This window comes from Cebidichthys violaceus, unplaced genomic scaffold, assembly GCF_023349555.1.
Source record: "Cebidichthys violaceus isolate CVI_PGR_0920_01 unplaced genomic scaffold, fCebVio1.0.p SCAF_12, whole genome shotgun sequence".
Taxonomy (NCBI): domain Eukaryota; kingdom Metazoa; phylum Chordata; class Actinopteri; order Perciformes; family Stichaeidae; genus Cebidichthys; species Cebidichthys violaceus.
In genome coordinates this window covers 1,014,575-1,042,323 of record NW_027176285.1, presented here as the reverse complement: position 1 = coordinate 1,042,323, position 27,749 = coordinate 1,014,575, and the positions used below count along the sequence as shown (strand labels likewise).

Genomic DNA, 27,749 nt, shown 5'->3' with positions numbered 1-27,749 from the left:
TGATGCAGCGCTGTAATCATCAAATGACTGTGTGGTTATAAGAGCAAGTGTGTGGGCAAACTAAACCGCTCTGCCATGTGGGCTGCCTGGGACCAGTAGCAGAGGAAGCATAACAAAAACCATGATAAAGACTAAGACACCGACCACAGAAGAGTACAGCAAAGCCTCTGGCTGGTGTAAACAGCGGACAGATGAAAGCACAGCCGTGTGTGAGTGAGTGTGTGTGCGTGTGTGCGTGTGTGTGTGTGTGTCGAGACGGTTTCCCATTCATACATTTCTTGTTATTGATCCACTTCGAACTACTCCGATTCTCGACCGTGGCGTTAAAAGTGCAGTTGTTGAAAGACAAAAGAGGGCCAAGTGCACAACATTAAAAGCCTCTCTCCCTAATGGGCAGTTGTGGTGCCAGCAGTCAGGACCTGGAGGTCTGTACACAGGAAAAGTCCATTATCACTCTGACTAATGGAGGGGGGCGACTTCAAACCAAAAAGTGGAGGAAAAGAAAAGAAAACAAGAGAGAGAAAAATGACGCACACGGTACAAAGCAGTGTTTCTTTAATGGAGTCCATCAATAATGTTGCTTTCCCCGACTTCATTGTCGAGAGAGCAGCCGTATTATCAATCCTAGACATGGGCCGAAATTAAAGGCTTTTTTTTACTCAAGCGCATTCTTTAACAGACTCTGAATCAATGTGAAACAAATGTTTGGCAACACGCTAATCATATCCTCCGTCTCTGGAACAAACCCTTTCTCCCTTCCTCCCTCGCTCTTGCCACCAAGACAAACCCGCAGCCGGTCTACACTCAGACGGGTGCGCTTGTTTTACGTAAACAGACGGCCCTTGTGGCAAGGCGTTTGATTAGGAGGAGGCCTACGAATCCTATTAAAAGTCCATCCGTCCCTTTGCTCGGTGTTTGTTTGAAGACGGGAAGAGCACCGAGCGAGGAGGGAGATGATGTCGATTCCGTGCCAATTTCTGTTTATGTACCGACGGTTAAACACGGATATCACCCAGCAGCGAGGAGCACATCTCTGCCAGAGTTGTGGGCCCGGAACCGAAAGCCCAGTTTCTGCCAAAACATGTACAACAGAACCGAGACTCACTCGTCTGTGTGAAGCTTGTGGACTGTGAGAAACGGGACGCAAGAACTACCGAATGAGTCCCTGTTTATTGTAAACACGATAGGGTTGAAATGTTGCTTCTGTTAAGTGTGTCCAGGTGTTGGTTCAGCTACAACCAAAATATCAAAAATGTGACTTTTTTTAATCGTCAAAATCAGCCTAACAGCTCCTTGGTCTTGGCTGCAAGCTGTTTGTCAATGTCCACTGCAATGCTGTCCGCCATCTGCTGAATCTGAGAAGGGAAAAGAGGAGGAAAAAGATTTTGAACACACCTTTTGGACTCACCTTAGTGTCTGTTTGGTAAAGGATGCCATTATAGCTGCGATGTGACGATGGATTTCTCTAGTTATAATGTCGCTTGATGAAGAGCTGTACCCTTGGACAGTTTGGGCTGCGGTTACAATAGATTCACAACTAAATCATCAGTTACCTCCTTGACTCAGTTTTGTGCCTCATCTCAACATTAAACTTCCCTTCGTCGGTCTGATCTATCAATCGAGAGGCTTTTACGCGCAGCACCGCTGTCTCTCCCACCTGTTTTTCCACAAGTCGTACGGTGTCCTCCGAGTGTCCTTCCTTCGTCTTTTTGACCTGCGTCACAGCGTTGGATCGCACCTTCCTCAGGGAATCCTTCGCCTTGTTGCCGAACTGTTTGGCCAGCTTGGCGAGGTTCTCTCTGTGCTCCCGAGTCACTCTGCAGGGAGGGGAGGAGACGGGGGGGAAAAGAGAGGAGACGCACGATAACAGAGCAGGTGAGATTCCCTGGGAGACAAGGAAATGGATTATACCAAGCAAGATGTCTCTCTCACACACACACACACACACACACACACACACACACACTCATCAGTGCCCTTTTCATGTCTCTGCATGCAGTTTGAAGACATGATGAAGGATGATAGGTTCAAGTGTCAGCTCCTCTTAAAAGCAGGGTAATAATAGAGAGATGAAGTAATCGCTGAGATAATTGCATGAATAGTTGTGAGGTTTTGTATGCACAAAAAGCCAACGTTTATTAAAATGTCGTTGGAGAGAGGAGTCGCTGCAGGAAATGAGATGAACTAGGCAAAACATTAAAACTAACTTTAAACTGCACCCAGAGACGAAAAGAAAGGGTTCGTCAGACACACTGTGCACACACAGAACAATGAACAAAACAATGTCCTCACTTGTGCAAATGAGAACGTTAAGTGCTCGTAAGCACGAAGTCTAATAATTTTAGTTCAGACTCGTAAGCAACCAACTAACAACAATCAGTTGCCGAGGTCTCAGACTCGAGCCGAAACATCCGTCATCCCAACAACTTTGTATTCACTTTGCGATTGTTAATCACTCAGAAAATCCTACTTCCCATTTCGCTCTCTCTCTTTGTCCTTAATTGACTATTTTTTTCGTTGTTTTTGCCTTTGGGACTATTTGCAAACAATCCAAGTGCGGCGTCTATTTACCACAAACAATACGGCCTAATTACTGATTCCAGGGCCAATCAAGGAGCGCCTTCTCTTTGGAAATGCAAATGGAGGCTTGGAGCGTGCCGAGACTGATTGCAGGGGGAAAGCAGTCTGACTCTTGTGTCCCTCCTCTGCCAGACTAACACCTGCTGCTCAACACACACACACACACACACACACACACACACACACACACACACACACACACACACACACACACACACACACACACACACACACACACACACATAAACACAGGGCGGCATTTATACATGTATACTTACACGCACATGTGTGTATATGTAAAAAGCATACTGTATATACACACAGAGTGGTTTAGTGAGTGAGGGATGGATAGTTTTTGGTGAGCTTGTTTGACTTGGCAGAGAGAAAAAGAGAGAGAGTGAGTGAGAGAGGTCTAGTCTGAGCAGAGAGAGAGAGAGTGACCTGACCCTCACATCAACACACCGGGGGTCTCCATACATCTGCTAACAGAAGTCCATAAATCTCTCGCTTGAAGAGATTTATTAATGGGGATACATTCAAATCCATGGATGAGACTTACTGCAAGGTTCAGGTTTATGATCATTTCCAGAATGTATTGATTGTTTCATCTATTTATTGGTTACTTATTTCATCTATAAAAACAAAAATGTCTTGTCACAGATGAACAGAGCATAAAAACTGAGTCTTAAAAATGATCTATTTAGTCAAATAACTTTATAATAAATTTAGTAAAAAACACTTTAATTAATTAACATTGTGTTAATTGAGTAACATATTGTTCAGATCGCCTCATTGTTTCAGGGCTCGTACTTCAGATACGTGTCACTGTATAATAATGGTGGGAAAACAGAGGAACGACAGAAGAAAAGTAAAAGGTGTAAAGAAAAGATTGAAAAGCAGGAAAGTGTTCCTGTTCCTGCCCTTGGGGCTGTGTGTGTGTGTGTGTGTGTGTGTGTGTGTGTGTGTGTGTGTGTGTGTGTGTGTGTGTGTGTGTGTGTGTGTGTGTGTGTGTGTGTGTGTATATATATATATATATATATATATATATATATATATATATATATATATATATATATATATATATATATATATATATATATATGTGTATGTGTGTGTGTGTGTGTGTGTGTATATATATATATATATATATATATATATGTGTATGTGTGTGTGTGTGTGTGTGTGTGTGTGTGTGTGAGACTCACTTGGGAACGGGCACCTTGATGATCATCCCGTCCACCTCTGGGTTAAGGTTCATGCTACTCTCTCTTAGGGCGCGGGTGGCAGCCGCTGTAGCCTGGGGCACAAACAAACACACACACACACACACACACACACACACACACACACACACACACACACACACACACACATGAATGTGTGCTTGCGGCGAGCACTGGTGTGAGTCGAAAAGCAGCGCTACAACTGCAGGTAGTGGTCCAGCTCCAGCTGGCAGTAATTAAGGTGTTGTGTTGTGTTTGTAGTGTGTGTGTGTGTGTGTGTGTGTGTGTGTGTGTGTGTGTGTGTGTGTGTGTGTGTGTGTGTGTGTGTGTGTGTGTGTGTCTGGGGAAGCCCTTGCAGTGTGGAAGTGCCTTGGGCCACTGTCAGCGCTCGGCCCTCTGGGACAGGACTGAGAGGTTGCAGGGCAGGGCGTTGACCCACGGTGATCTCACAGGAGAGTCTGCTTGTGTACGACACACACACACACACACACACACACACACACACACACACACACACACACACACACACACACACACACACACGCTTCTGACTATATGTGTTCCTTTTTAAACCTCTATTTGCACATTTCACAGCAGCTAATTGCTTGTTTATGAAGATGTGAAACGGTCATTACCTTGAGGTGAGCACATGGACGTATCTTCACTTTGACTAAAGAGAACATGTAAACACTTCTCTTGTGTTGTGGTCAGCTCTTGCATGTGGCCAGCTCATTACCTTATGTGGGTTTGAAAAGGAGGTCTCTACTGGGTTCAACCGATTCGGTGGGAAGGCAGAAGTCAACACATTGGGTGGTTGGAGACATTCAGGCCACGCGTGTTGAAAGACGATGACATGTTACGCATGTTTAGGCAGCCGCCATGATTGTGACACTTCAACATGGTTGAGGGGCAATTTTTCACAACAACTTTCTGTCCATTTTGTTTATTTGCAGCCATTGAGAAGCAACTATGTTGCATCCAATTGCTCCAGTTGGATAAACAACCCATTGAGCGACGACACGAGTGAGTTATGCTGCTGCCTCAGCAGGCCTTTTTCACAGAGGACAGATTTAAAGTCATAGCAGGAAAAGCACAGGTGTAACTGATACAATTAAAGACGGCTGAATTCCATCTTGGTGCTTCAGTTTGTACATTAGATTCCATAACAATCTGTCATTATCATGCATGACACTGTATGTAGTGTAGCTGAAGAATCTTAGTGTAAATGCAAACTAGACATTTTCTTGATAAATTAGACATATTTGTCCACATTAAGAGCTAAAGTGAAAATGAATGTTTCTGATCTGCACTGTGGAAACTACATCACAGAACAGGACGGCTGTTTATTTGGGACAAAACATCTGCAAAATATGTCTTTTATCAAAATGGTTTATTGAAAAAGATGAAAAAAAAGAAAAAAAGAATTGCAACTAATATTTCCCAAACACAATCTGTTTTCTTTTTAGAGGAAGAAGAAAGAAGAAGAAGAAGAAGAAGAAGAGCAGCATTGTGTGTTTTGTGACGGAAACAAGTGATCCAGTGTCAACACAACACAGGATCAGACAAAGACGAGAGTCTGACAAGTGTTGCTCTACAGTCACACGGTACTTTGACTCAAGCTCATTAATATAGTGGCTTCTTTGGAATTTTATTTTAAAGTGTATTTATATTTGTTTGGCAGGCCAGCAGGCAGAAAAACACGCTTGCCTGTGACTCAATGGTAAATATTAAAAGAGCATTCACATGTGTGAAACATTAAAACCTGATCCACCATACAACACAATCCTTCAGAACCAGATAGCGACAGTTGAACGGTTTAAACCCTTTAAAACAAAGTCAGACTCCTCAAACTAACTCTGCAACCGCATGACAATTCCCTCAGCTGAGCTTCACAAAGTGTGCAAATGTGTAATGCGAGGATTTAGAACATATAGTTGTTCTACTCTCCTCTCCTTTCCTGACAGCTCCTTCTGGCCTTATCCGCTGGGAAACAGAAACGGCGGTGAGATTAAAGGAATTTATTTGCGCGCATTAAATGAATTCATGAGGTTTCTGTTCGTTTCCTTTGTCAGAGTCATCCGGAGCGCAGGCCCTCTGGTTGCTCTCTTTGAGTGTGGGGTGATAGATTCAGCCCATACCTATGTTTGATTGTTCTCAGCATCAAATTCATCACCGTTTCCTCTCTCCCGACGACCACTCCGGCGGTTACGGAAAAACCGAGGGGAATTTCTCTGAAAAAGTCCGGGGCCCGGTTCTGGTTAATATGTTGGAGAGGAAGAGAAATTACACTGAAGTTTAACATCAAACGCGTGACGGCGCGGTTCAAAGCAAAGAGGAATGTGTGCGAGAGTCGGCGTGTGTGCGCTCGTGTTTCAATCGTGAGTCCTGAAGAAAACACTTTATGAACAAAGCGGTGGGATGCTTAAAAAACGCACACGCACACACTCATCCTAAAACACACACCAAGCTGCCCCGTGATCTAAGCATGCTGGTAGTTGTTGTTAGTTCCACTGTGCCTTCCCAGGCTGCTCTTAATGAATGACTGGAAAACAATGGTCGGGCCTCTGGAGTGCCTGGTAATGGATAGGCATCATTATAAGCCTATTAGCTCGGGGTACTGAGGACTCACCTCTGTGTGGGACACGGGTAACGCTGGGCACGACAGGGTTGTGTGTGACTACGTGTGTGTGTGTGTGTGTGTGTGTGTGTGGTCTGTCGTTGGAAATAGACTCACTGAAAAGACCATTCAGTCTGAAGTTACAGATTTGAGATACTGATGCATACTCAGATTTGCATGTTGTTTTGTGATATCAGCAAGAAAGAGGACAAAGATGTGAAGCCACACTTTTCCGGTTCACAATGTGACCGGTAGGAAAATAAAAAGGTGGTGGAAAAACCGGTCCGTTGTAGCAGACAGGTGGTTCTCCAACAGAACAAACCGCCTTTGAATGTCATTTCTGCCGGGCTACAACAGGCCATGCGGGCGGCGGGTCGGTTCAGACTGAATCTGAAAACTCTCGACTTTTCCTCAACAATGAGGTTGACATGTGTGGTTTTGAGTGAAATCTCTCAACAACTATTGGATTTGCCATTACATCTGGTGCGCGCACACACACACGCACGCACGCACGCACGCACACGCGCACGCACGCACGCACGCGCGCACACACGCACGCACGCGCGCGCGCACACACACACACACACACACACACACACACACACACACACACACACACACACACACACACACACTAGCTAGAACGCTCGCGTGCTAAACTAAGATTGTGGTGGAAGCGATATACCTGTTCAGCGTCAGCATGTTAGCATAGTGCACAGTATGCATTGGTTGTATTACTGTAATCACTTATTTTACTCTGTACTATTGGCCGGTCTCTGAGCAGCTGTACTCCTTCCTGTACATGGAAGCTTCACTTGTAAGCTGGTATCATTCATAACTCCTATTGATCAGAACTTGCAGGCTTATTGGGCGCAATTTATCACTTCAACTCTGCATTTTACATCATTCATTTTGCATACAAGTCTTGTTTTTATTTTCACTTAAACAAGAATGTTCAGCTAACTGAGCATCTTCACATATGTATTACAACACGATGTAGAACTGGTCCTGTAAAAAAATATTATTGAACTATGGAGAAGAGGAGCAGATATGATTTTTGTTTCTTCTTTTAAACAAAGCACCATATAGCTGTACTTCAGCTCGATGGCTAATAAGGCCTAAGAGAACTAAATCCCCAGTGACGACTGTCTGTGTATGAATATGATTGCATAATGTTGATTTTCAAGACCACCAGAAAGTCGGACCATTGAAAACGTGAGTTGCCTTTGTGGATAATATTTATTTCTGGAGCTCTGATTAGCTCAGAGTTCTATCATCTGAGGAGGAAAAGAGGGAAAGAAAAGGGAGTAAAAAAGAAGAAAAATAATCCATTCCTTCCTAACCTGGGGGTAAAATGAGGTAATTTCCTCCTCTGTGACAACTCGTACGCCGACATAACCACATCTCAGTGCACGCTCACACAGGGTTGGGGTTCCTGTTGCTATCTTTCGCCCCAGAACAAAGGGCTCCCCGAGTGATCAATCAATTAGCATCTGAGACGCAGTCGGAGAGAAAGAGGCAGGTCAGGTTTCATTTACACAGAGACGTGGGCTTAAGAGTTCTGGTCTGGCTCACTTTTCCTCCTGCGAGGACCGTCTATCTGTCTGCGATTGGGATTATTTTCATAAAGCTTTGAGTTACCGTGCGCTCGCGTGCGCGTGAGGTTGGAGGACTCTGCACACGCGTGTCCTCCTGTTTGTTGGTGTGGCCGTCTTACCTCTGGGAAGCTGCTCATGTTGACCATAATGAGCTGAGGGGATTTCATGGAGACCTGTCCCAGCTGGTTCAGAGGGAACTTTCCATCTTGGGTCGTCACCACGATGTGATCCAGAGCTCCTAAACAAACGCAGACACACGCTATTGTCCATTTACTTAATTCATTGAAGTATTTTCAATAATTCGAGGCGTCGTTGTAATTCAAGCACATCTGCAGGGCAATTTTATCTGCCAATATCTAAAATATCAGCATTTGCAAGAATAGCTATTTTAAAAGGCTGAATTTTATGAATATTTGACTTTTTCTTTTGCTAAATTTAAGTTGAATATTGCTTTTTAGTTCTATTTATAGACATTTAAAATAAAGAATCTCATATATCTACTTTTACGTTCATTTTTGATGATAAAGTTTATTGTTTGTGTGCAAAATATCTCAGGTCTCCACGCGTCTTTCTCACCCAATGCTCGTTTATGTCATGTGTTTATGTAAAACAAATTAACAGAATTGTTTTCTTCTCATAAATACAATACTTGTATCGGTGAGGCTGTGGTGAATAAAACAGCTTTTCTGGTTTGAAGACAGTTTCCATGCCGACTGACTGGATGTTTTCTTTCTATCTAATCAGACAGATTTACAAACAGACGGATGGATGGATGGATGGATGGATGGATGTGCAGCAGAAACCACAAACGAGACCAGTGTAACAGTGTTAAGAGTTTCCATGATCTACCGTCTGTCCTCACTGTCAACACTGAGGAACAAAGATAAGTTTGCCAACATTAGCCGACTCCTGTTCAGTCCCTTCCTCCCTCACTCCATCCATCCGCCCCGCTCCCTCTCCTCCATCTGGCTAACCTCAGACGCAGTTGTTTCCTCCTTCTCCACCTCTGCCTTACATCACTCGCTCCCTGCTTACCCACTGCAGGCTGCGCTGGTAGAGTGTGTGGAAAAGAGGGGGACGGGGGTTGAAGGGGAGGTGAGCCAATGGTGAGAGTTTAAAAATCAATTAATCATATGAGTTCAAGAGCAAAGAGACATCGAGGTACCAGTCAGTGATCAGATGCAAAGAAATAAATGAAAAATAAAAATGCTGTGATGAAATGGATGCCTTTTGTTTAAAGGCCGCAGCCCAACTGGATCCCTGACACGCCGTCTACCTGCCAGACAATTATTCTGACTTTTCAACTTCCACACAGCGCCTCTGTTTGCACACACGGACCGCTCATGTCCATATCTGTGAGCTTCTGCCTGTCCGTCTTTGTTACCTGTGCCTTGACAATGAGCACCTCCACATCTGATAATACTTCAGGAGGGCAGACAGGCAGACAGACAATCATCTCTTGGACTACAAAGGTGGAGTGTGAGGAGGGGTACGGGGGCCGAGAGACAGAGATATAATACATACAATATAAAATAAATACATGGAAAATATGCTTTTATATGTGCACTAAACATTTGTTTACCATTCATCTTAAACATGCCACATTATGTGTAAACCTGATATACTAGGAATGTAGATAAAATCAGTATTATTCTTCAGACTGAGATGAATGCACAACACCATCACTTGTATTCTATGCAGTTGTTTGGTCTGCAACATCTTCATTCATTTGGAATTGGTGGTTTTTTGTACCTGAAGCTATATTGAGGTAGTTCTAGGTAGATTTGTCACAGTAACCGGTGTTGTGGTTCAATGTCTCAGTCCACCCCGTGTTGACAAAGTCTCCATGGAAACAGAGCGTGTTTTTGGGCCGTCTTTACCCATCTGTGACCAACCACAACACGGCGGTCCCAGCATTGATCCCTTCTCTCTGCATCTATCTACGACTTTCTGCTGCACGTCTGCCATACGCAAAAAAAAGCGTGCACACATACAGTAAGGATTCACGGTAAAACACACACACACACACACACACACACACACACACACACACACACACACACACACACACACACACACACACACACACACACACACACACACACACACACACACACGTTTAGTCATAAGTTTAATGAGAGCCAGATGAGAGGTTCATGGAACACACACACACACACACATACACACACACACACACACACACACACACACACACACACACACACACACACACACACACACACACACACACACACACACACACACACATTTGGACAACTGACGTCATTCCATTCCACCATCTCATCTCTGCTGTCAGCTTTTAAGTCCTGCTGCCTCCCTGGATTACTGTGCAGCTGGACAGAAGAGAGGAGGACGGATGGAGCGGAGGACAGCAGTGAGTGGATAGAGAGAGAGACGGAGCAAGACGGATGACAGGAGGGAGGGATGGAGGCTGACATGACAGGAGAAACAGGAGGAGGACTGAAAAGATGGAGGGCGTGGAGGAGGGAACTCTTGTGAACAAATGTTTCCCTGTAGGTCAAGAACTAATTTGCATTCAAAAGTATAAGAGACAGATTGAAAATATCCTTTGAGCGGGAGCCAAAAAATAAAGCTGTTTCAATAGAAAAGTAAGTAATGGAGGGCTATAAAGGGAGGGGCCTCATACCGAGACATAGCTGATGGGACGATAAAGAACGGACGGATACATGAATAGAAGGACATTGAAACATGTTGAGGGTATCTGCAAGACAAGACATCGAGATGTTATGCATGACAATCAAGGTTGTGTTCATGCCTCCGCTGTTTAACTCTCCTGCGTGTTTGTGTGAACTTAAACTAGACTGCACAAGCTGCAGATCAAAAGCACACTTTCATCTGAGGAGGAAAAGCTCAGACGCTTTAAATGTGAAGTCTCATTCTCGAGGCTGCCTCCTCCCTCGGGAGCTTCCATTATACACCCCACCTCCGACTACACCGAGCCCAGCTCCCATTTGTTACAACCCAGAGGCAGGAAGGGTCGTGACCTGGATGTAGTTGGGGAAACCGAGGTCACAGTGGAGTCAAGGTAAAAGTCACACCGGGGCTCGCTCTCTGGCCTCAGGCGCTGTGTCAGGTAGATGAAAAACAATGCACATGTGTGTGTGTATGAAATTCAAAGTAGGAATCCCAAAAAATACGCATAGCCAGCATAGGTGACATCTCATCTCGTGGATGTCCGTCACGTCACGGCCGTCCATCCAGAGACAGAATCACATACGGTTAAGTCAGGACTCAGAAGAAGAGGAGCCACGTTTGTAGATGCTCCTGAAAAGCATTCTTTGGAAAAACTGGATTCAAACATTGGTTTGGCTCTGGGTAAACATTGTATCATTCTGGTTGGACTGCAGACATCCATTAGATCACAGACATACCTTTGCAGATTAAATCTGCTGTTGGACAATTTATACAAATACTAGTTCATCCTAGCCGTATGGTACTCAACTCACTGCATTTGTTCTATTGTTCTAGCATGTTGTCTTCTTTAACCCTGTTAACAATAAAGAAGGAAATAGAAAGCTTAGCAACTAAATGAAACACGTATGTGTTTCACAACACTGCCGTTGCTCTTATTATCCTGCCATTTATATCCACCCCTCAGCGTTGCATCCGATGAATACCTGGCACTATTAGACAGCTGCTTTTATTGTTTGTTTGTTTTTCTTCTGCAAAGACTAGGAAAGAAAGTAATGTAATCAGACGCAGGCGGATAAAACGAGAGGGAGAGAAAGAGTCAGAGACGAGCTGAATACCTGGCGAGGTTCGGATGCTGAGGTTGCGTGTGAAGTCCTCTTTGAGCGCATTGAGAACAGCTGTCATGTCCCCCTTCACTTCATCTAGACTGATGATGTCTTCCACCAGAGCCGCATTAATATTCACCTTCGCTGACTGGCCCTTTGCCTTGGCTTGGAAGATGAAGAGAGGGAAAGAGGCAGATCACCGAGGGAAGAGGGACGACTCGTATCTAAGATAGATCACATCGAATCACGTAACCCGCATCCGTGCCAACGGAGGCTGTACACACGCAAACTCCAGGCCGCGCAGTCTCCTCACTGACCTTTTGCTTTCTTCGTGGCGTAGAGCCTCCTGCATGCAGCGGGGTGGACGGTGGGGTTGGGGTGCAGCAGTGGGTCACTGACCCTGGAGGTGACCACGAGGGGAGACCTGACCTGTCGCAACAGGGACTGACACAGCAGAGGCCGCAGCCGACTCAGCTGATTCAAAGCCATAACTGAAGGAGAAAGAAGGGGAAAAAAGGACTAAATAACTAAAAAATGATGTAAGAGGAAGTATGAACACAATGCCACTGAGTTTGAAATAACATCATTTGAACAAATGTGAATAACAAATTGTACACAGATCAGTTGATCATAATGCAGTAATAGCTCATCTCAGCCAGTAGGAGGTAGGCCTACCTCTAGTACTGACATTAAAGCTCCAGCTCTACTTTTCTCTTGACAACTATATGAGAATAAAAAGAGCAAACAATAGAGTTAAACCTGTGAATGCTGTATGTTGTTTTTTTTTGCAATGTCAGCCATATATCTTTGCTAAGTACAGTATAAGTAGTTCCCTGACCACATAAATGGAACAAGGCAATAATTAGTGTTATTAATTAAACCCTGCAATCACACGTGAACACGGCTGGAGGTTAGAGGGCCGATCGTGCTCCCTGGTCCACTGGTCCCACTCGAAGGCTTGATGGACCTGAGCCATCGTTAGGGTCATTTGTTTCACCTGTGCTTTTCCTGCTACAAGTCCAAATCACTGCAGTTGAAGAACCTTCCGCGCTCAGCTGTACGGGTTACATTACACGCAATTACACCGTCTCCGTCTAGCACAAACAAATCTAAAAGCCAACCACAAAGTCTCCTCTCGGCCCACGCACAGTCGTTTTGAGCATTCCTGAGGGGAAACCTCCCATTCAGAAATGTCACAATATGAGACGGACCGCTCCTTTTCTATTTAAAACAACCACCTCCCACCTCCCACCGCGCAAACATGGCTCTCGACTGTGAACCGTGTCGCTGAACCCCGGAGTACAACAAGCGCAGACAAACACTGGAGGTATCCGAGCCCACAGACACAAACACACACTGAAGCCCGTCTTTCACAGTCAGTGGCTGTGAAGAGCTCTGCAGCCGGATTGGCATCCTCGATTGTGTGGTGTGCATTTATAGCTGGAAGCTGTGAGGAGAAACAAACTGCTGCAGTAAAGACAATTCAGTTACGTGAGGAGAACTTTACCAAATGCATCATGTTACAGAAATACTATTAATAACTATTTTCAGTTGGGAGAAATATGTTGTTCTTCACTGGACATAAATATTGTTTGCATAAAAAAGCAAGTAAAGACCTCTCACTGCAGGTTATATGTCCAAACAAAACCCACCAACCAACAAAGTATGTACAATTGTCAGATTATTTTTCACATTTACTTATTCTTTTAACTGTTAAGATTATAATTGTGGTTCTCTAAATGCTGTTTCAAAGATGTATGCACACTGCCAAGAATATAACACTAAATCAAAATTTAAATTGATTGTGAAATGGGTTTACAAAGATGTCAGAATCAGCCATAACCCATTGTGTGTCTTTTTTTGTCGATTTTAAACTTCTCCTGCATTCACTTAAAGCACCAAAAATCCCAGACACCATACTGATCTCAGTGTCCTCAATATGCCACAAGTCCCTGGTGTTAATCCAACACTGACTCCAGATATGAACCAAAATCCAAACATATTCCAAAGGCAATATTTAGGCTAGATTGTGGAAAACCACCTACAACACAAACAAACCGGCAGGTTTCCTGACAAAGCTGACATGATACGGCGCACAGTGGCAGAGCAGATAGGCTCCCATGAGGGACGGTGACGGATCTCTTTAGAGTGGAAGTCAAGCAGAAGAAGTGAAGCACAGGTGTTCGGTGGGATACTGTAGCCTCAGATCCTGTAGATTCCCCACACAGCAGCAGCTGCAGACACACCGCTCCTTCATGCAGTGGCAGAGGACAGCTGGCGGGCCCGCATGATGTCTCCTCTGCACACGTTACAGTTCGTGCTGAACATAATACAGCAGAGTATCGGATGATGTTCCGCCTCCTGAACCTCTCCAGTTAATTGATTAACTGTTAAGTCAATTAAGTGTCAGAAAATGCTGAAATATGTTTGTTTTTTTGGTAATTGGTACTCGAGTAAAGCAGAAATCACGAGGTGTAGCGTGCGTAATGCGTGTATAGTAAGATAAGTGACTGGTCCCTGCACTCTATGTAGCCTAGGAGCAGCAGTGTGAAGGTCGCTGCGATGGGGGCGTGCATGCAGCCCTTCGTCGCCTTCTCGTGCACAAACCACGAGCAAATACTAAACATAAAACGCTACCACGTAGTATTAAACATAGCACTGCCGTTCATTTCAGCAACGACCCGGTAATACCCAACCTTCACCTGAAAAAAGTGACCCCAAACAGCACACGTACTTACTTTACAGCATTTACAGCATGTTAGCTAGGGGGGGAAAGCCACATTTGACATTTGTGTCGTCATCATCAAGCGCCGACACTTTGGAAAATCCGGTTGTGTGCGCGAAACGTTGCGCGGGGTGTCCCGAGTAGGCGGGGTTACTGCCTGAAAACGTCAAACCCGGATGAGGAGAGAGTTGCGGGACACGCCACAAATAAAAACGAGTCTCTCCTCTCGACTCCACAGATAGTTAAACAATCTACGACATCATTCTGCGCCTTTGTTGTGAGACGTTAGCAAGGCGACTGTTTATCCTTCGAGCTAGCTAACCTGGTCAGTTTGATAGCAGGAAAACATACACATCGCCTGAGATGATTAGTATTATGTTTTGACGTAACTGAATCATCCCGAAGTGGGATCCGTAGTAAATTAAGTTTAATAATCCAGTCGCTATCAAAGAGGAAGTTTGACAGATCGAGGAGGTAAAGTGATACTATCGAAGCTATCTCACAGATAGCAGCCTGCTCCTCTTCCACAACGGACTGTTAACCGTTTAGTGGATAGATGTTGCTTTTCTTTAACATATTGCCATCTGAATGTCCGAGATTACTTTTAACTTAAACGCAACACGATCGTTTTAACCAGGAAACGCGTGCAACGCGCGGATAGCAGTCGATCGATCCACCTGCGTTTAGCTAAGCTATCGTTAGCTCGTAGCAAGTCAACGTTTCCTAAGAGAAGCCCCAAAATAATAGTTCTTCTGTCTTTATCATTTTCTAAGAATGAGGTGTTTGACACGCAGTGAATAAACGTAACGTACCTACTTAGTTTAGATATCTAGATATCTAAACTATAGCAACATGTACACTAGAGAACGTGCATGTTGACAGTGGGCTGACATTGTTTAACGTTAAAGTGGGTCTCCAATGTGTTTGACCACTATCTCGTCACAGCTGTATACACGTAGCGTTACACATACATCATATTTACTATCAGCGCACTGGTTGACGTTGATGCTACGACACAACATCTGGTGAAATGTCAAACAATACCCGTTAAATATAAAAACACGAGAAATGAATCTAAGTGAACTGACAAATGATTGGCTTGTGAATTAATTGAAATAAACTAGATCTAATTACCTGTGAATAAGCTCTCAATTACAGTTGATGTTAGCACCGTCTTCATGTTATTAACACTACCTATGTATGTAGATTTACATGTTTGGGCTTCTTATTACAAAGCACCGATACATCGCATATCTTTTCTGATAACTTCTCTTCATTTTCCAGAGGCCTTCTGATCAATCATATAAGCCACGGTGCTCAGAGAGATAGAGTTAGTACAGCATAGTTTAATATGTTTTTAGTCCTCCGATTAACAGCTCACCTTTCTGCCTTGCTTAATGACTGCTGGGTGTCTGACACAAATCACAAACGTATCTCTGCCTTTCTCTGTAAGCTTAACTTCTCCGTCTTCTCCTCCTGCCTCCCACAGAGCACACATGTCTTCTGCGGCAGAGACGGTGAAAAATGCCTCCATCATGTCAGAGAGTGCCCATGACGGAAACCGCTTGTGGATAGGCAACATTGATCCCAAAATTACAGAGTGAGTAAATCCACTACTGGTTCCAGACAGACTCACACTCTCTGCAACAGATTAGATTAGAGCTGAAACTACCACAGAGAAATACAAACAAACTAGGTCTCACATTTTAAGAGATTAAAAGTTATTTGAACTGGGAAAAGCAGATCTGTATTTCACTACAGAGGTACACATTGCCAGATTCAAAGGTATGACACAGCCAGCTAAATGAAACACAAGGTTGGTTTTGGATTTTAGCAGCAACAAGTGTTGGATTTGAGGTTCTTGTAAGTTCTGAACCTGAGGTATTGCTTTTTAACTTGCCAGGCTCTACCTCATGGAGAGGCAATGCATTGTGTGTGCATATATGATTGATTAACTGTGTGTGTGTGTGTGTGTGTGTGTGTGTGTGTGTGTGTCGCAGGCTGAGACTGAGCAGACAGGGCTGGGTGTGTGAAAGAGAGGCAGCGAGGCGTGGAGACCTGCTCTGCTAAGGAGCAGCCATCATTCCTCACTCACCTGCCCTGTTTACTCTCTCTGTGTCAACCTGGAGCTGACTGTGTGTGTGTGTGTGTGTGTGTGTGTGTGTGTGTGTGTGTGTGTGTGTGTGTGTGTGCGTGTGTGCGTGCGTGTGTGTGTGCATGTTTAAATACACAGTTGATGTTTGGGTGGCAGCTGGTGGTGGTGCAGGCTTCAACACTGAGGTGTCTGTTTGTACATTATTAGCGTGTCTCATTTCCACAACAACGTGTGTACATGTGTGCATGTGTGCATGTGTACATGTGTACATGTGTGCATGTGTGCAGTTGAGTGTCTAAATGTGCAAAACTCCTGATGTGAGTGTGGAGCTTACACCCTTACATTTAGTGTAATAGTGATGCAGTTGTGATGGAGAGAGAGAAGGTGGTGTTTCGGGGTGAGGGGGAGTGTTGCTGTGCCTGTGTGCCTGTGGGGGATGCTGGAGAATGTATGGGCTGCAGCTCTGGTGGGCGTCTAGACAGGCGTTTCCTTCCCCTTTCCCTGCTCTGCTCTACCTCTCCTTAAATAGCTCACTACCCCACAGCATGGAGGGAAAACAAGAGAAATGCCCGTGGCCCCTGCTGCTGATTGGGAAGATTAATTAGCTCCTGGGTAGCGTAGGTAGCACTCACTCTTTGTCCCGGTGAACCAAACCAAAAGTCAGGGCAGAAGTGGAACGCTGAGCTGAAATGCAAGGTGCTGATTAGGAGTACATGACGCCATGAATATTAATACGACTTTGTTTATTCTGGAAGAGATTTTTTTTGGTAATTAAAAACAGCATATTGCATACTACAAGTTGGTTGCTTTATTTTTCTATTTTGAGGCATAAATGGTTAATTTGAACATACAGCAGTATAAACGTTTCGTTCATTTAATCTATTTATTTTTCCTTTTCCTCGGGTACCACTTAAATAACAATTTGCTGAAAGCTTATAATGGCATTTTTCCTTAATAGCGGCAGGAATAAAAAGGCTACCCCAACTTTAAATGCCTTTTTTTTTATATAATAGCAGCATTTTAGGATTGTATTATTGTACTTGGCCTCGTTTGCTGATCAGAGGTCGTGCTGCGGTTGGTCAGTGAAATATTCGATGGATAAGGATGTGATGAGGTAAGAAGGCGGCGCTTAAATCTTGTGTAGACCACTGTGTCCTCCGTCAGAAAGACAGATTCTGGAGTGTGTGTGTGTAGTTGTGGTTGAGGATATTATATTCATGTAGGGCTCATAGCTTACACACCTGTGGAAAAAACTATTCCAAGCTTGTGGTTTAAAAAACTGAAGTGGATTTTCTTCTTCTTCCATCTCAGACTCTCTCTTTGTCCCCCTGTGTCAACAGCAACTGTGTTCAGAGACAAACTCTAACGCTGTTTTCTACTGTCCCTGTAAATGCTCAGTAAAAACAGAAACACACTGTTAACTCTTCTCGGAGGTTAGATGAGCGTCCCGCCTGAGTCCCATTTCCTTCCACAAACACAGCAGGTGTAACTGCAGCTTTCAGCACATATTCATGTTTTGTGCTTTTGGTGGCTCAGAGAGGGACTTTCTCATTAGTGGTAATCCATCAGCGTCTCCCTTGTTGTCCTCTCTCTGGTCCTGCTGTTACATTTTAAGTTGCGTACCTGGAAGTTGTCATGAGGTTTTATTAAAGAACTTGTAACTGTGACCTCAGTGTTACTGCAGGCCTAGATTTTTTTCATGAAAGTATGCAGAAACTGCAGATAGTTGCCTTGCCAGAAAGTCTAAACTTACTCCTTCTACCTTTCCCCCGTTCTGACCCACTCTGCATCCACCCTTTTGTCTTATCTTTTTCTGGACTGGACCCCCCCCCCCCCCCTCGTTTCGCTTCCTTCCTCATCTTCGCCTCCCATGCTCTCGTGTCTCTCCCTACCTGGGCTCCTCACCTCCTCTCTTCTTCTGGCTTCTCCTCCTGTTCCTCCACCTTTCACCTTGCCGTCAACATCCCCTCTATGAACTTTACTCCCCCCAGTCTCCCCACCTTTCCCTCCCTTTCCTCCCCCCCCTCTCCTCCTCTTCCTCCGGTGGTTTTTACAGCCCCCAGGAGGAGCGGTCCATTGTGGTTCAGCTCACGAGCATCCAAAAAAAATGTTCTTAGAGTGTCAGCCATCTAATCTCGCTCACATTGACACGTATGCACAAACATCCAGTATACATTTATCTTCATATATATACAGCAATACTAAAATCATGGCTTTATAAAATGTGACTTAAATGACCTCCTGATCAGAGGTTCAGAGGTGCAAATGCAAACTATTTGAGTATGAGAGTCCAGATTAATGTCATAAGTAATATGATGAACTTTAATTTGATATCATCTTTTCTTTGTAAATGAGACTTGTACTGCTGGAGGAGTCACCGTCACATGGGAGCCGTGCAGGGTGTTGTCTGGGAAAAGCAGAACTTCTCTTTGGCCTAAAGCCCCCCAGGGAGCCATAGAGGGTGGAAGACATTACAACACCCTGTAGCTGAGACGCACAACTCACCCTGCGTGTCCCACATCGAGTTCCATCCATGCACATAAACGTGTACAGTCCTCTGTGTGGTGACACACACACACACACACACACACACACACACACACACACACACACACAAACACAAACAAACAAACCAATTCAGAATTACAAATAACAATCAACCGAACAATAAAAGGCAGTTATACAAAACACCTGGGGTCACTGTGAGGATTGGAAAGTCACACAAGGTAAAGGCTCCGAAACAATAACACAGGGAAGTGTTTGTTGATTTCTTTTGTTTGTTCATTTTCGGTTTTGGTTTTGTTCTCGGTACTTATGGTTTCATAGAACAAACGTTTACGTGTCACAGCAGGAAAAATCACGATGTTAAACGATGAAATTGACGATGACTGACTTTCTCTTTAGCGGCTTCAGTTCCAGTGTTTTGCACGCCGGCTCACTGTCACTGTGTCGTGACTCACTGTCACTGTGTCGTGACTCACTGTCACAGTGTCGTGACTCACTGTCACTGTGTCGTGGCTCACTGTCACTGTGTCGTGACTCACTGTCACAGTGTCGTGACTCACTGTCACTGTGTCGTGACTCACTGTCACTGTGTCGTGACTCACTGTCACTGTGTCGTGACTCACTGTCACTGTGTCGTGACTCACTGTCACAGTGTCGTGACTCACTGTCACTGTGTCGTGACTCACTGTCACTGTGTCGTGACTCACTGTCACAGTGTCGTGACTCACTGTCACTGTGTCGTGACTCACTGTCACAGTGTCGTGACTCACTCTCACTGTGTCGTGACTCACTGTCACAGTGTCGTGACTCACTGTCACTGTGTCGTGACTCACTGTCACAGTGTCGTGACTCACTGTCACAGTGTCGTGACTCACTGTCACAGTGTCGTGACTCACTGTCACTGTGTCGTGACTCACTGTCACTCGATGGAACAGAACCAGCGTCAACGATGTGTTCAGATCCTTTACTTTGAGTAAAAGTACTGATACCACACTGTGAAAACACTCGACTACAAGTTACGGTCCTTCATTCAAAACCTTAAGTAAAAGTATGCAAGTATTATCAGCAAAAAAACGTAAAGTATCAAACGTAAAAGTACAGTAGTAGTAGTAGCAGTCAGTGTTTTACTATTACATATGATTCTTTTGGATTAATATTACTGTTGCATTAATGGAAATGTTGCATTTTGTGCTCATTTGTTTAACTCAAGAAGGAGAATTTTCTATGTACTTGAGAATGTACTTAAGTGCAGTATTTGAGTAAAGTGATACATGAGCAAATTGTTTAGCAAATTCGGCCAAAGAACAACCAGGAAATTAAATGTTCTTTCTGAAGTAACTTATTGTTTTGAAGTCTCAGTACCTCAAGAGCATGAAGAACTTCACAGCTGTTTTCAGTAACTGATCAGTCAGCAGGATGCTGTGTACTGCTGTCAGATGCCTCATACGATCCTTTATTCTGCATATTACTCACATAAATCCCATCATACACCAGAGCTGTGACAAGTCATGAAATGGAAAAGCACCTGCTGCTCAGCGTGCATTGGAAACATTCACTCAGCACCTGTGTATTTACAGTAATATAGCGGTGAATATCGTCCACAGGAGGCCCTGAACTCACACTGTCGGAAGAATTCATTTTTTTTCCCATGGCTGCCAGAGGTCGGTAACACGCAAACCTACAACTGCTCACCCTCCGCATAGCTCTACGGTGACAACATCTCCGCGTTGGTTCCTGGTCCGGCGGTCCCAGGCAGCTCCACGCAGCGGGTGGATGTTGTTTCGTGCGGAGCTCGGTGCTCAGGGGAGATTTGAGGCTTCCTCTTCTTTATTCCCTCATTGTCCTGCTACTGTATCCTCAGCATTGTCTCAGTGAGAGATTTACTGTCACTGGGCTGCCACACCAGCTGGCCTGCTGCTAAAAAGGTGTCAGGGAGAGAAAGCTGTCCTTCTCATTAGCCCCACTTGACAGATTCGCAGACCGCAGGGTGGCGAATGTGACTAGTTCATACGGATGAACTACAGTATACATTAGATTAGAGTCGTTTTCAAGTTCAATATCTTACTAAATAAAAGCGTTGTTCTTTTGAAAGGATTCTTTACAGAATAGATAGTGAGAATAATCATGATTTCATTTCCTCCTGTGTGTTCTCATGACTCCTTTAGGTATCACCTGGTCAAGTTGTTGGAGAAGTTTGGCAACGTGAAGCAGTTTGACTTCCTGTTTCATAAGTCAGGGCCTTTGGAGGGGCAGCCACGGGGCTACTGCTTTGTCAACTTCAACACCAGAGAGGTACGGGCACGTTGGGTTTTTAGATGATTTATATTCATATGTGTTGTACTGTGTTATTTTCATTTTGCTACAGTATGAATAGTATACAGGATATAAAGTGATAGTACAAACCTAGACGTGTCAAACACCGAGTTGTTACAAAACCAACATGGTGCATATGTCAACAAATGTGTTATTTGAAGTGAAACTGAATCTAATTTTCATTGATACAATCTGTCAATGATTGGCAGTTAAATTGATATTGCATCGATGCAGATATTGCATTTTTAAAGAATATTTGCACAGGCTCAGCGGGGAGTATTTGTTTTGGAGCGGGCCTGAGGATCGTGATGAGCATCTCGTGTCACAGCTAGTGTCCATCAGTGGGATGTGAAGCCCCCCCTAAAGGGTTAATAAGAGGAAGTGTGTGTGTTTACCTTTACACTCTCACACACACACACATTAGTGCACACTACTTCATTAATATAATTTAGCATCAAAGCCACTCACTCATTTGATTAGACAAAACTACATTTCGTCACACTGCCTCTCAAACACACACACACACACACACACACGCACACGCACACGCACACGCACACACACACACACACACACACACACACACACACACACATGTCAGTTATGGTCTGTCTGCAGGCAGAGAGGTATACTATCATCTCGCCATTGTCAAGACTAATTAATTCTCTAAGGACAGTTTCTAACGATACTTCCTCTTCTCTCTGTGGATGATGTGTGACTGTCTGCAGGAGGCAGAGAGGGCGATCCAGTGTTTAAATGGGAAGCTAGCTTTGTCCAAGAAGCTGGTCGTGCGCTGGGCACACGCACAGGTGAGGGTAAGTGTCAAACTCGGTTCCTGTTTTATAAAAAGGAAGATCTTTTACACGCCGATAGCTTAGTGGATTAAAGCACATCCCGTTTACGTTTGACGCCGCGGTGCAGGCCGCCGTTTGACAGACTGGATGTACGTCTGTGCATCAGTAGAAGCTCATCATCGACTCTCACAGATTTAAAAGCAGTCGAGGAACCCCGCGTCCCTGTCGACATAGACGGAAACATGGCTGCAAATAATTGAGATTCAACCAATAATTATGAACTTAAATTCTGAGTGTCCGTCTGAGTTGTTGTAAAACATAATAAGCGTCTGTTAGTTTACAGCTTCACATTATTACTACTGCAGCAGATTATGGAGAGCAGATCCCAGCACAACCCATGCCTGTCTCCTAACAATAGACCGCCTACTGGCAATGGGTGAAGGGATATCCTGCATAGAGACGAATCACGCCCTACACACACACACACACACACACACACACACACACACACACACACACACACACACACACACACACACACACACACACACACACACAGTAGAGGGAGGTCAAGGTCAATGCTTGCCGCCTCTAAGACAACACGCATAGGATAAATCCACTACTCCAACCAAATATAGCTTTGGTTATTTATACCATTATAAACCTCAAATACATGTAAGCTCTATATATCTTTATATCCCTAAATTAATACCAGTGTTGTTGTTTTATCAGGTGACTCAAAGCAAATCCGTGTTTACTGCTTTACTCTCAGTGGCCTCAGTTCATTTCTACTGTGAATGTTTTCTCAAATTCAATACTTGAATACTAACATAGTGAGGGTCTGGTGTCCACCATCATCTGGATTTGATGCACTTTTATGCACAGGTTCAAATGTGTTAATATTAAAACGTATTTTTATTTGAATAAAGAACGTTTGTGTTTCTGTCTCTGCAAGTTTGTGACACTGGAAGGAGTGTTTTTAAGCACAGGAATGCCGTCGATGTCTTAGATTTGGGATACTCAACTAGGTCAGTGGGTTTGGGTGTGAAAGTGGGTTTTGGGTTCAGCTTTAATTTAGATTATGCTCAGATTCAACACATGTCTGTGACGCTGCAGACACATTAGCCAAGTATGAGCAAAGCTGCACTGCGGGAGTTTGTTTCAAGCTTTCTGATCAGCTGACAAAGTGTGAATTGTAAGATTATTGTTTCCATCCCATGACGTGCTTTAACAGACTAGAGACAAACATGTCAATCAAAGTGACCCTCTCATCGTCTGGCACGCTGCATTTGTCCTGTTCTTCAGGATACAACAACAGAATTTCACAGCGTAATCTTTATTAAACGAGTACGATTTGAGCATCTTTCCACCAAAGGTGCCCGTTCTCAGGTCCAGTCAAATGTGATTTCCAGCACAGAGTTGACGCGCTGGGACAAATGAGTCAGAGACAGTTGTTGTCTCATTCCCAGGCTTACATCTTGACTCTATTACATAGTTTTGAAAGGAGAGGAAATACACGTTGATGAACGTTTATGAAAGTGTTGCTCCAAACTCTTCATAAACATTCATGGCTTCCCAAATCTGTTTTTGTTTTTTTCAACAGTTAAACATTTGTGTCTGAATCCAGTCCTGTATTATTCTGTATTTATTAATCCACACTTTAGCCTGTGTGTGTGTGTGTGTGTGTGTGTGTGTGTGTGTGTGTGTGTGTGTGTGTGTGTGTGTGTGTGTGTGTGTGTGTGTGTGTGTGTGTTTATGCATCATCACTGAGGTCCCTGTGACCGCATCCTTAATGAAGCAAGTGTGTGCTTATCATCTAAAGTCAGAAGTGCAACTAGAAACATTTGCTCTACGCATTCCTGCAGCTTAGGCTTTGTCTTGTGTACAGAGTCAGCGTGACGTGACTGGATATGTGCTGTAGATCTATATGCATTCCAGCTACACGCCTGAAGGAATAGGTGGAAGGGAAGGGTCCTGGCTGCTGGAACGGTCATTGTGTTAGACCTATTCTTGGCTATACATGTTATTTACTTCATGGGACAGTATGTAAGACCATGTTTGTGCATTGATGTAGCTTTATTCAGTCCCAACTCATGTCTAAGCATCATATTCCCGCGAATGGCTGCTGCTGCACCAAGCGCCGGGGTTTTTCTCACGCCCATCATGTGACCTGTTTCTTTTTTTGTTCTTCTTTTTTTGTCTCTTCTTCTTCGCAGGTTTCAAGAGTTCAGTGTTGGCTGGTGGAGATGTTTGGAAGGTGGTTTTTTTGAAAGGAATGAGTGCAGACGTTGGTTTTGTGCTCTCTTCAGCTGCTCCCTCTTTTCTCTCCTCATGCCTTAGGGTGTGATTATGAGCTGGACCCACAGTCCTGCTTAGTTACTGTCTGTTTAAGCCGACCCAAACAAAATCAATACTTCAGTTTAATAATGTTGGTCTTTGTGGGAGGAAGCTGAAGTTGGCTCTCCAGACAAACTGCTGTCAGTGTTTGTTTGCTCCGATGGTTTGTGAATGCCTGGTTCACACAGGATGTTCTTCTTCTTCTCTGTTTCTGTTTCAAAATGTTTCTAAATATGATTGTACCAAAAATGTGCTAAGAACACGTTACTTTGACAGTATTGTCTTGACTTTGAAGAACACATGATGCACTAAGCACATTGTTTTGGGGGGGTTAAGGTGAGACTATCCAGGTTTCTCTGTCTCTTTGCACAGGGGTCTTTATTTGTCTTTTTACCCCTTTGTCTCTCTCCATCTGTCTGTCCATCCGTGTCTCCATCACTGTGTATGTGGGTCATTTTTTTTGTTTTGGGCCACGTGTCTCACCTGCAGAGGTTTGAAGGTTTCCGTAACGACAAAACGATGCCTCCGAGTCTGGAGCCGTCGAGCAGCGGAGCGGCAGAGGATGGAACCGTCACATCCAACCACCTCAGGTTGGTAGCAGACCCACACAGCAGCACCGTCGGTTGTTCTTCTGGCCTTCTTAGTGTCTGCACTAAGCCAGCTAAATCCAAAAAACATTCTGTCCCACTGTCTTGTCCTTCTGCACGCCAAAAACTAAGCTAGAAACAGTTTCCTTATGTTTTGGTGTTTCAGAGTGGATGAAAGTCTTGGGGGGGGGGGGGAGTCAGCGGAAAATATTAGTGTGGATGCAGGTCGTCACAAAACATGACATAGTGTGGCGGTAGAGTCTGGTCACTTTAGGGGCCATACCCTAACAAATCATTTCACTCAAGCTTGTTCCTTCATCCACAGCTCAAGTTAAATTCATACTAGTGGACTTAGGCTTTGGTTCAGAAAAACGTCAAAGTCCCGTTCAAGCAACTTCTAACATGTTCCATTATTGTGGCTCCGCTTGCAGCCTCACATACACAAATACACGTGGAGTACGTCGGTCAAATGGAGCCCTTCAGTCGGTCAAAGGCCTCTTGGTCTCCCGGTATCAACTGTTACCGACTCAGTCCAGTGTGTGTCGCATGTTTTCAGCCATCAGGACTCAGGAAAGTCTCCACACTTCAGTTCTAGTGTAAACTTCAAAAATAATCTCTGCACACAGCGGGAGCAGAGGAGACGTAAACACTCCTCACCCCTTCTAGACCTGTTGAGCTCATTCACTCGGTCACTCTCCGTCTCACCTGCACTGTAATATTTCTCACTTGCTCCTCCAAAATCCCGTTTCACCATTTAAATGCAAGTTTTCATCTGCTTTTCATGCAGCACAACTGGTAATCTCTTGCTGGTGCTCCTTTTTGTTTCTCCCCCTCTGCTGCATCTGTCCCTGCCATTACTAAGAGTGCTAATATCTCCTCTTTCCCCCTCAGCCACGATCTGTCCCATCACTCAGTTCTCCACTCAGCACCACCACTGGTATTTCCCCTTCAGCCTCGCTGCTTACATCTCCTCTCTCTCTCTCTCTCTCTCTCTCTCTCTCTCTCTCTCTCTCTCTCTCTCTCTCTCTCTCTCTCTCTCTCTCTCTACCTCCTAGTACGAGTGCTAAAATCCGCGCCATCGAGGCCAAGCTCCAGATGATGGAGGAGAATCCAGATGATGACTACTCGGGTCCGTCGGCCTACGTTTACAACAAACCGCCAGAGAGGAAACGCTGGGAGCCTTACTCTAAATCACACCACAACAACCAGAGCAGGCCCTTCCGCAAGTTTAGGAGATGACCCATCATCCGACTCATTCTGAAGACACCCCCCCTACACACCTCAGCCCCCACCCACACAACAAACAGACGCTACACAAGATGCTATAGAGACTACTCACATCTGGGAATAAAAGGTTTTGACAACACTTTGAGAACCCAGACTCTTTGGGAGTAATCGCAGCAATCACGGACGAGTACCTGAAGTGGTTATTAGTTATTTTGGTTTATAGTTATCGGTTATTATTCAGTCTTAACATATGCCCCATACCTGACCGCTGTGCAGGTTGGATCCCTTATCAGTCTGCTTTCTCACTTTTGCTGAGATTTAATGCAGCTGAGTCACACAGCTGTGATTTACATGATGCACAGCTGCCAGGAAAGAGAAGCGTTATTATTACAGAGTCTAGATGTCCATCCTCCTGTTGATTCTAGTTTCAGATCATATTATTCAAAGGTGAAATACAATTCTTTATTCAAGACTTCACTGAAGAGGATGAGATACACAGATTTGTAACAGGTTTGTATTAATGGAGTTGACATGATAACAAGCCACTCTGCGACACTGTATGTTGCTGTGTGTGTGTGTGTGTGTGTGTGTGTGTGTGTGTGTGTGTGTGTGTGTGTGTGTGTGTGTGTGTGTGTGTGGCTCTTTACCTGATAGTTTACTTTCTTTTTTCTTGGATCCAGTTTTGATATGTCTGCAGTTACTGGCTTTGTTTGTGTTGTGTAGAGTTTTGGTATTTCCCCTGCCACAATCTCTTTATTTTAATTTACCAATTAAAAGACTATTAAATATCACATCCGCAGTGTGTTTTATGCAATTTTTTAGGTTTTCTACATTGCTCATAAAATACAGGACTCAGTGTTATTGTTATTATTTAACGTAAGGATAATCTCAGTCCACGCTTTTATGCTGATATATTGTTTTATAAGACGTGGTAAACCGTCTGCTTGTCTTTAATGGGAGACTTAAGAGGACAATAAATTAAACCCATTAATCCACCATCAGTTAAAAAAAGCAGTCCTGAATTATTCGGAAACATGCAGACTAACAATTGTCATACAGACAAAAGTCCCAATGTTTTCTGTAACAGCTGATGTTTATTATAGCATCCGTTATGGGTTTTTTGTGCAGTCTACCAAAAGTTGCTGTAAATCATTTTCATATTTTAGGCATTTTGCCTCTATGGGTTTAATGTGGAAACGTTCTATTTCAAAATGTAATATTTGTGGAGCGCTATACTTCTGATGTGATCTGAGTTTTGTTTTTCCTGCAGTTTGAGACTATAAAGTCCTGTTTAAGGCACAAAAAAAAAAAGACAAAATATGTTGGTACATTTTACTCCGGATTTCTTGGCGTGGAGAATGAATTTACC

At 44.1% G+C, this 27,749-nt stretch overlaps 2 protein-coding genes across 5 annotated transcripts; one reads left to right on the top strand and one right to left on the bottom strand.

Moving 5' to 3' along the window:
* Positions 1-538: 538 nt before the first annotated feature.
* On the bottom strand, positions 539-14,603 carry mrrf (mitochondrial ribosome recycling factor). 3 transcript variants are annotated; one of them, XM_068705809.1, is made up of 7 exons: positions 14,536-14,603; positions 12,115-12,288; positions 11,810-11,962; positions 8,138-8,256; positions 3,786-3,877; positions 1,658-1,817; positions 539-1,355 (listed from the first exon to the last, which is right to left on the bottom strand). In XM_068705809.1, exons 2-7 carry the CDS (start codon positions 12,284-12,286, stop codon positions 1,278-1,280), a joined length of 774 nt encoding a protein of 257 aa, XP_068561910.1. In that variant the 5' UTR covers positions 12,287-12,288; positions 14,536-14,603; the 3' UTR covers positions 539-1,277. The 3 variants fall into 3 exon arrangements, with proteins under 3 accessions (XP_068561910.1, XP_068561912.1, XP_068561913.1); XM_068705811.1 differs by lacking the exon at positions 14,536-14,603 and adding an exon at positions 12,473-12,518; XM_068705812.1 differs by lacking the exon at positions 11,810-11,962.
* Positions 14,604-14,805: 202 nt separating this feature from the next.
* On the top strand, positions 14,806-27,171 carry rbm18 (RNA binding motif protein 18). 2 transcript variants are annotated; one of them, XM_068705808.1, is made up of 6 exons: positions 14,806-14,996; positions 16,012-16,122; positions 21,288-21,414; positions 22,164-22,244; positions 25,056-25,156; positions 26,209-27,171. In XM_068705808.1, the coding sequence occupies exons 2-6, from the start codon at positions 16,019-16,021 to the stop codon at positions 26,390-26,392; spliced, it is 597 nt and encodes a 198-aa protein (XP_068561909.1). In that variant the 5' UTR covers positions 14,806-14,996; positions 16,012-16,018; the 3' UTR covers positions 26,393-27,171. The 2 variants fall into 2 exon arrangements, with proteins under 2 accessions (XP_068561909.1, XP_068561908.1); XM_068705807.1 differs by having other exon boundaries at positions 22,164-22,250.
* Positions 27,172-27,749: the final 578 nt, after the last annotated feature.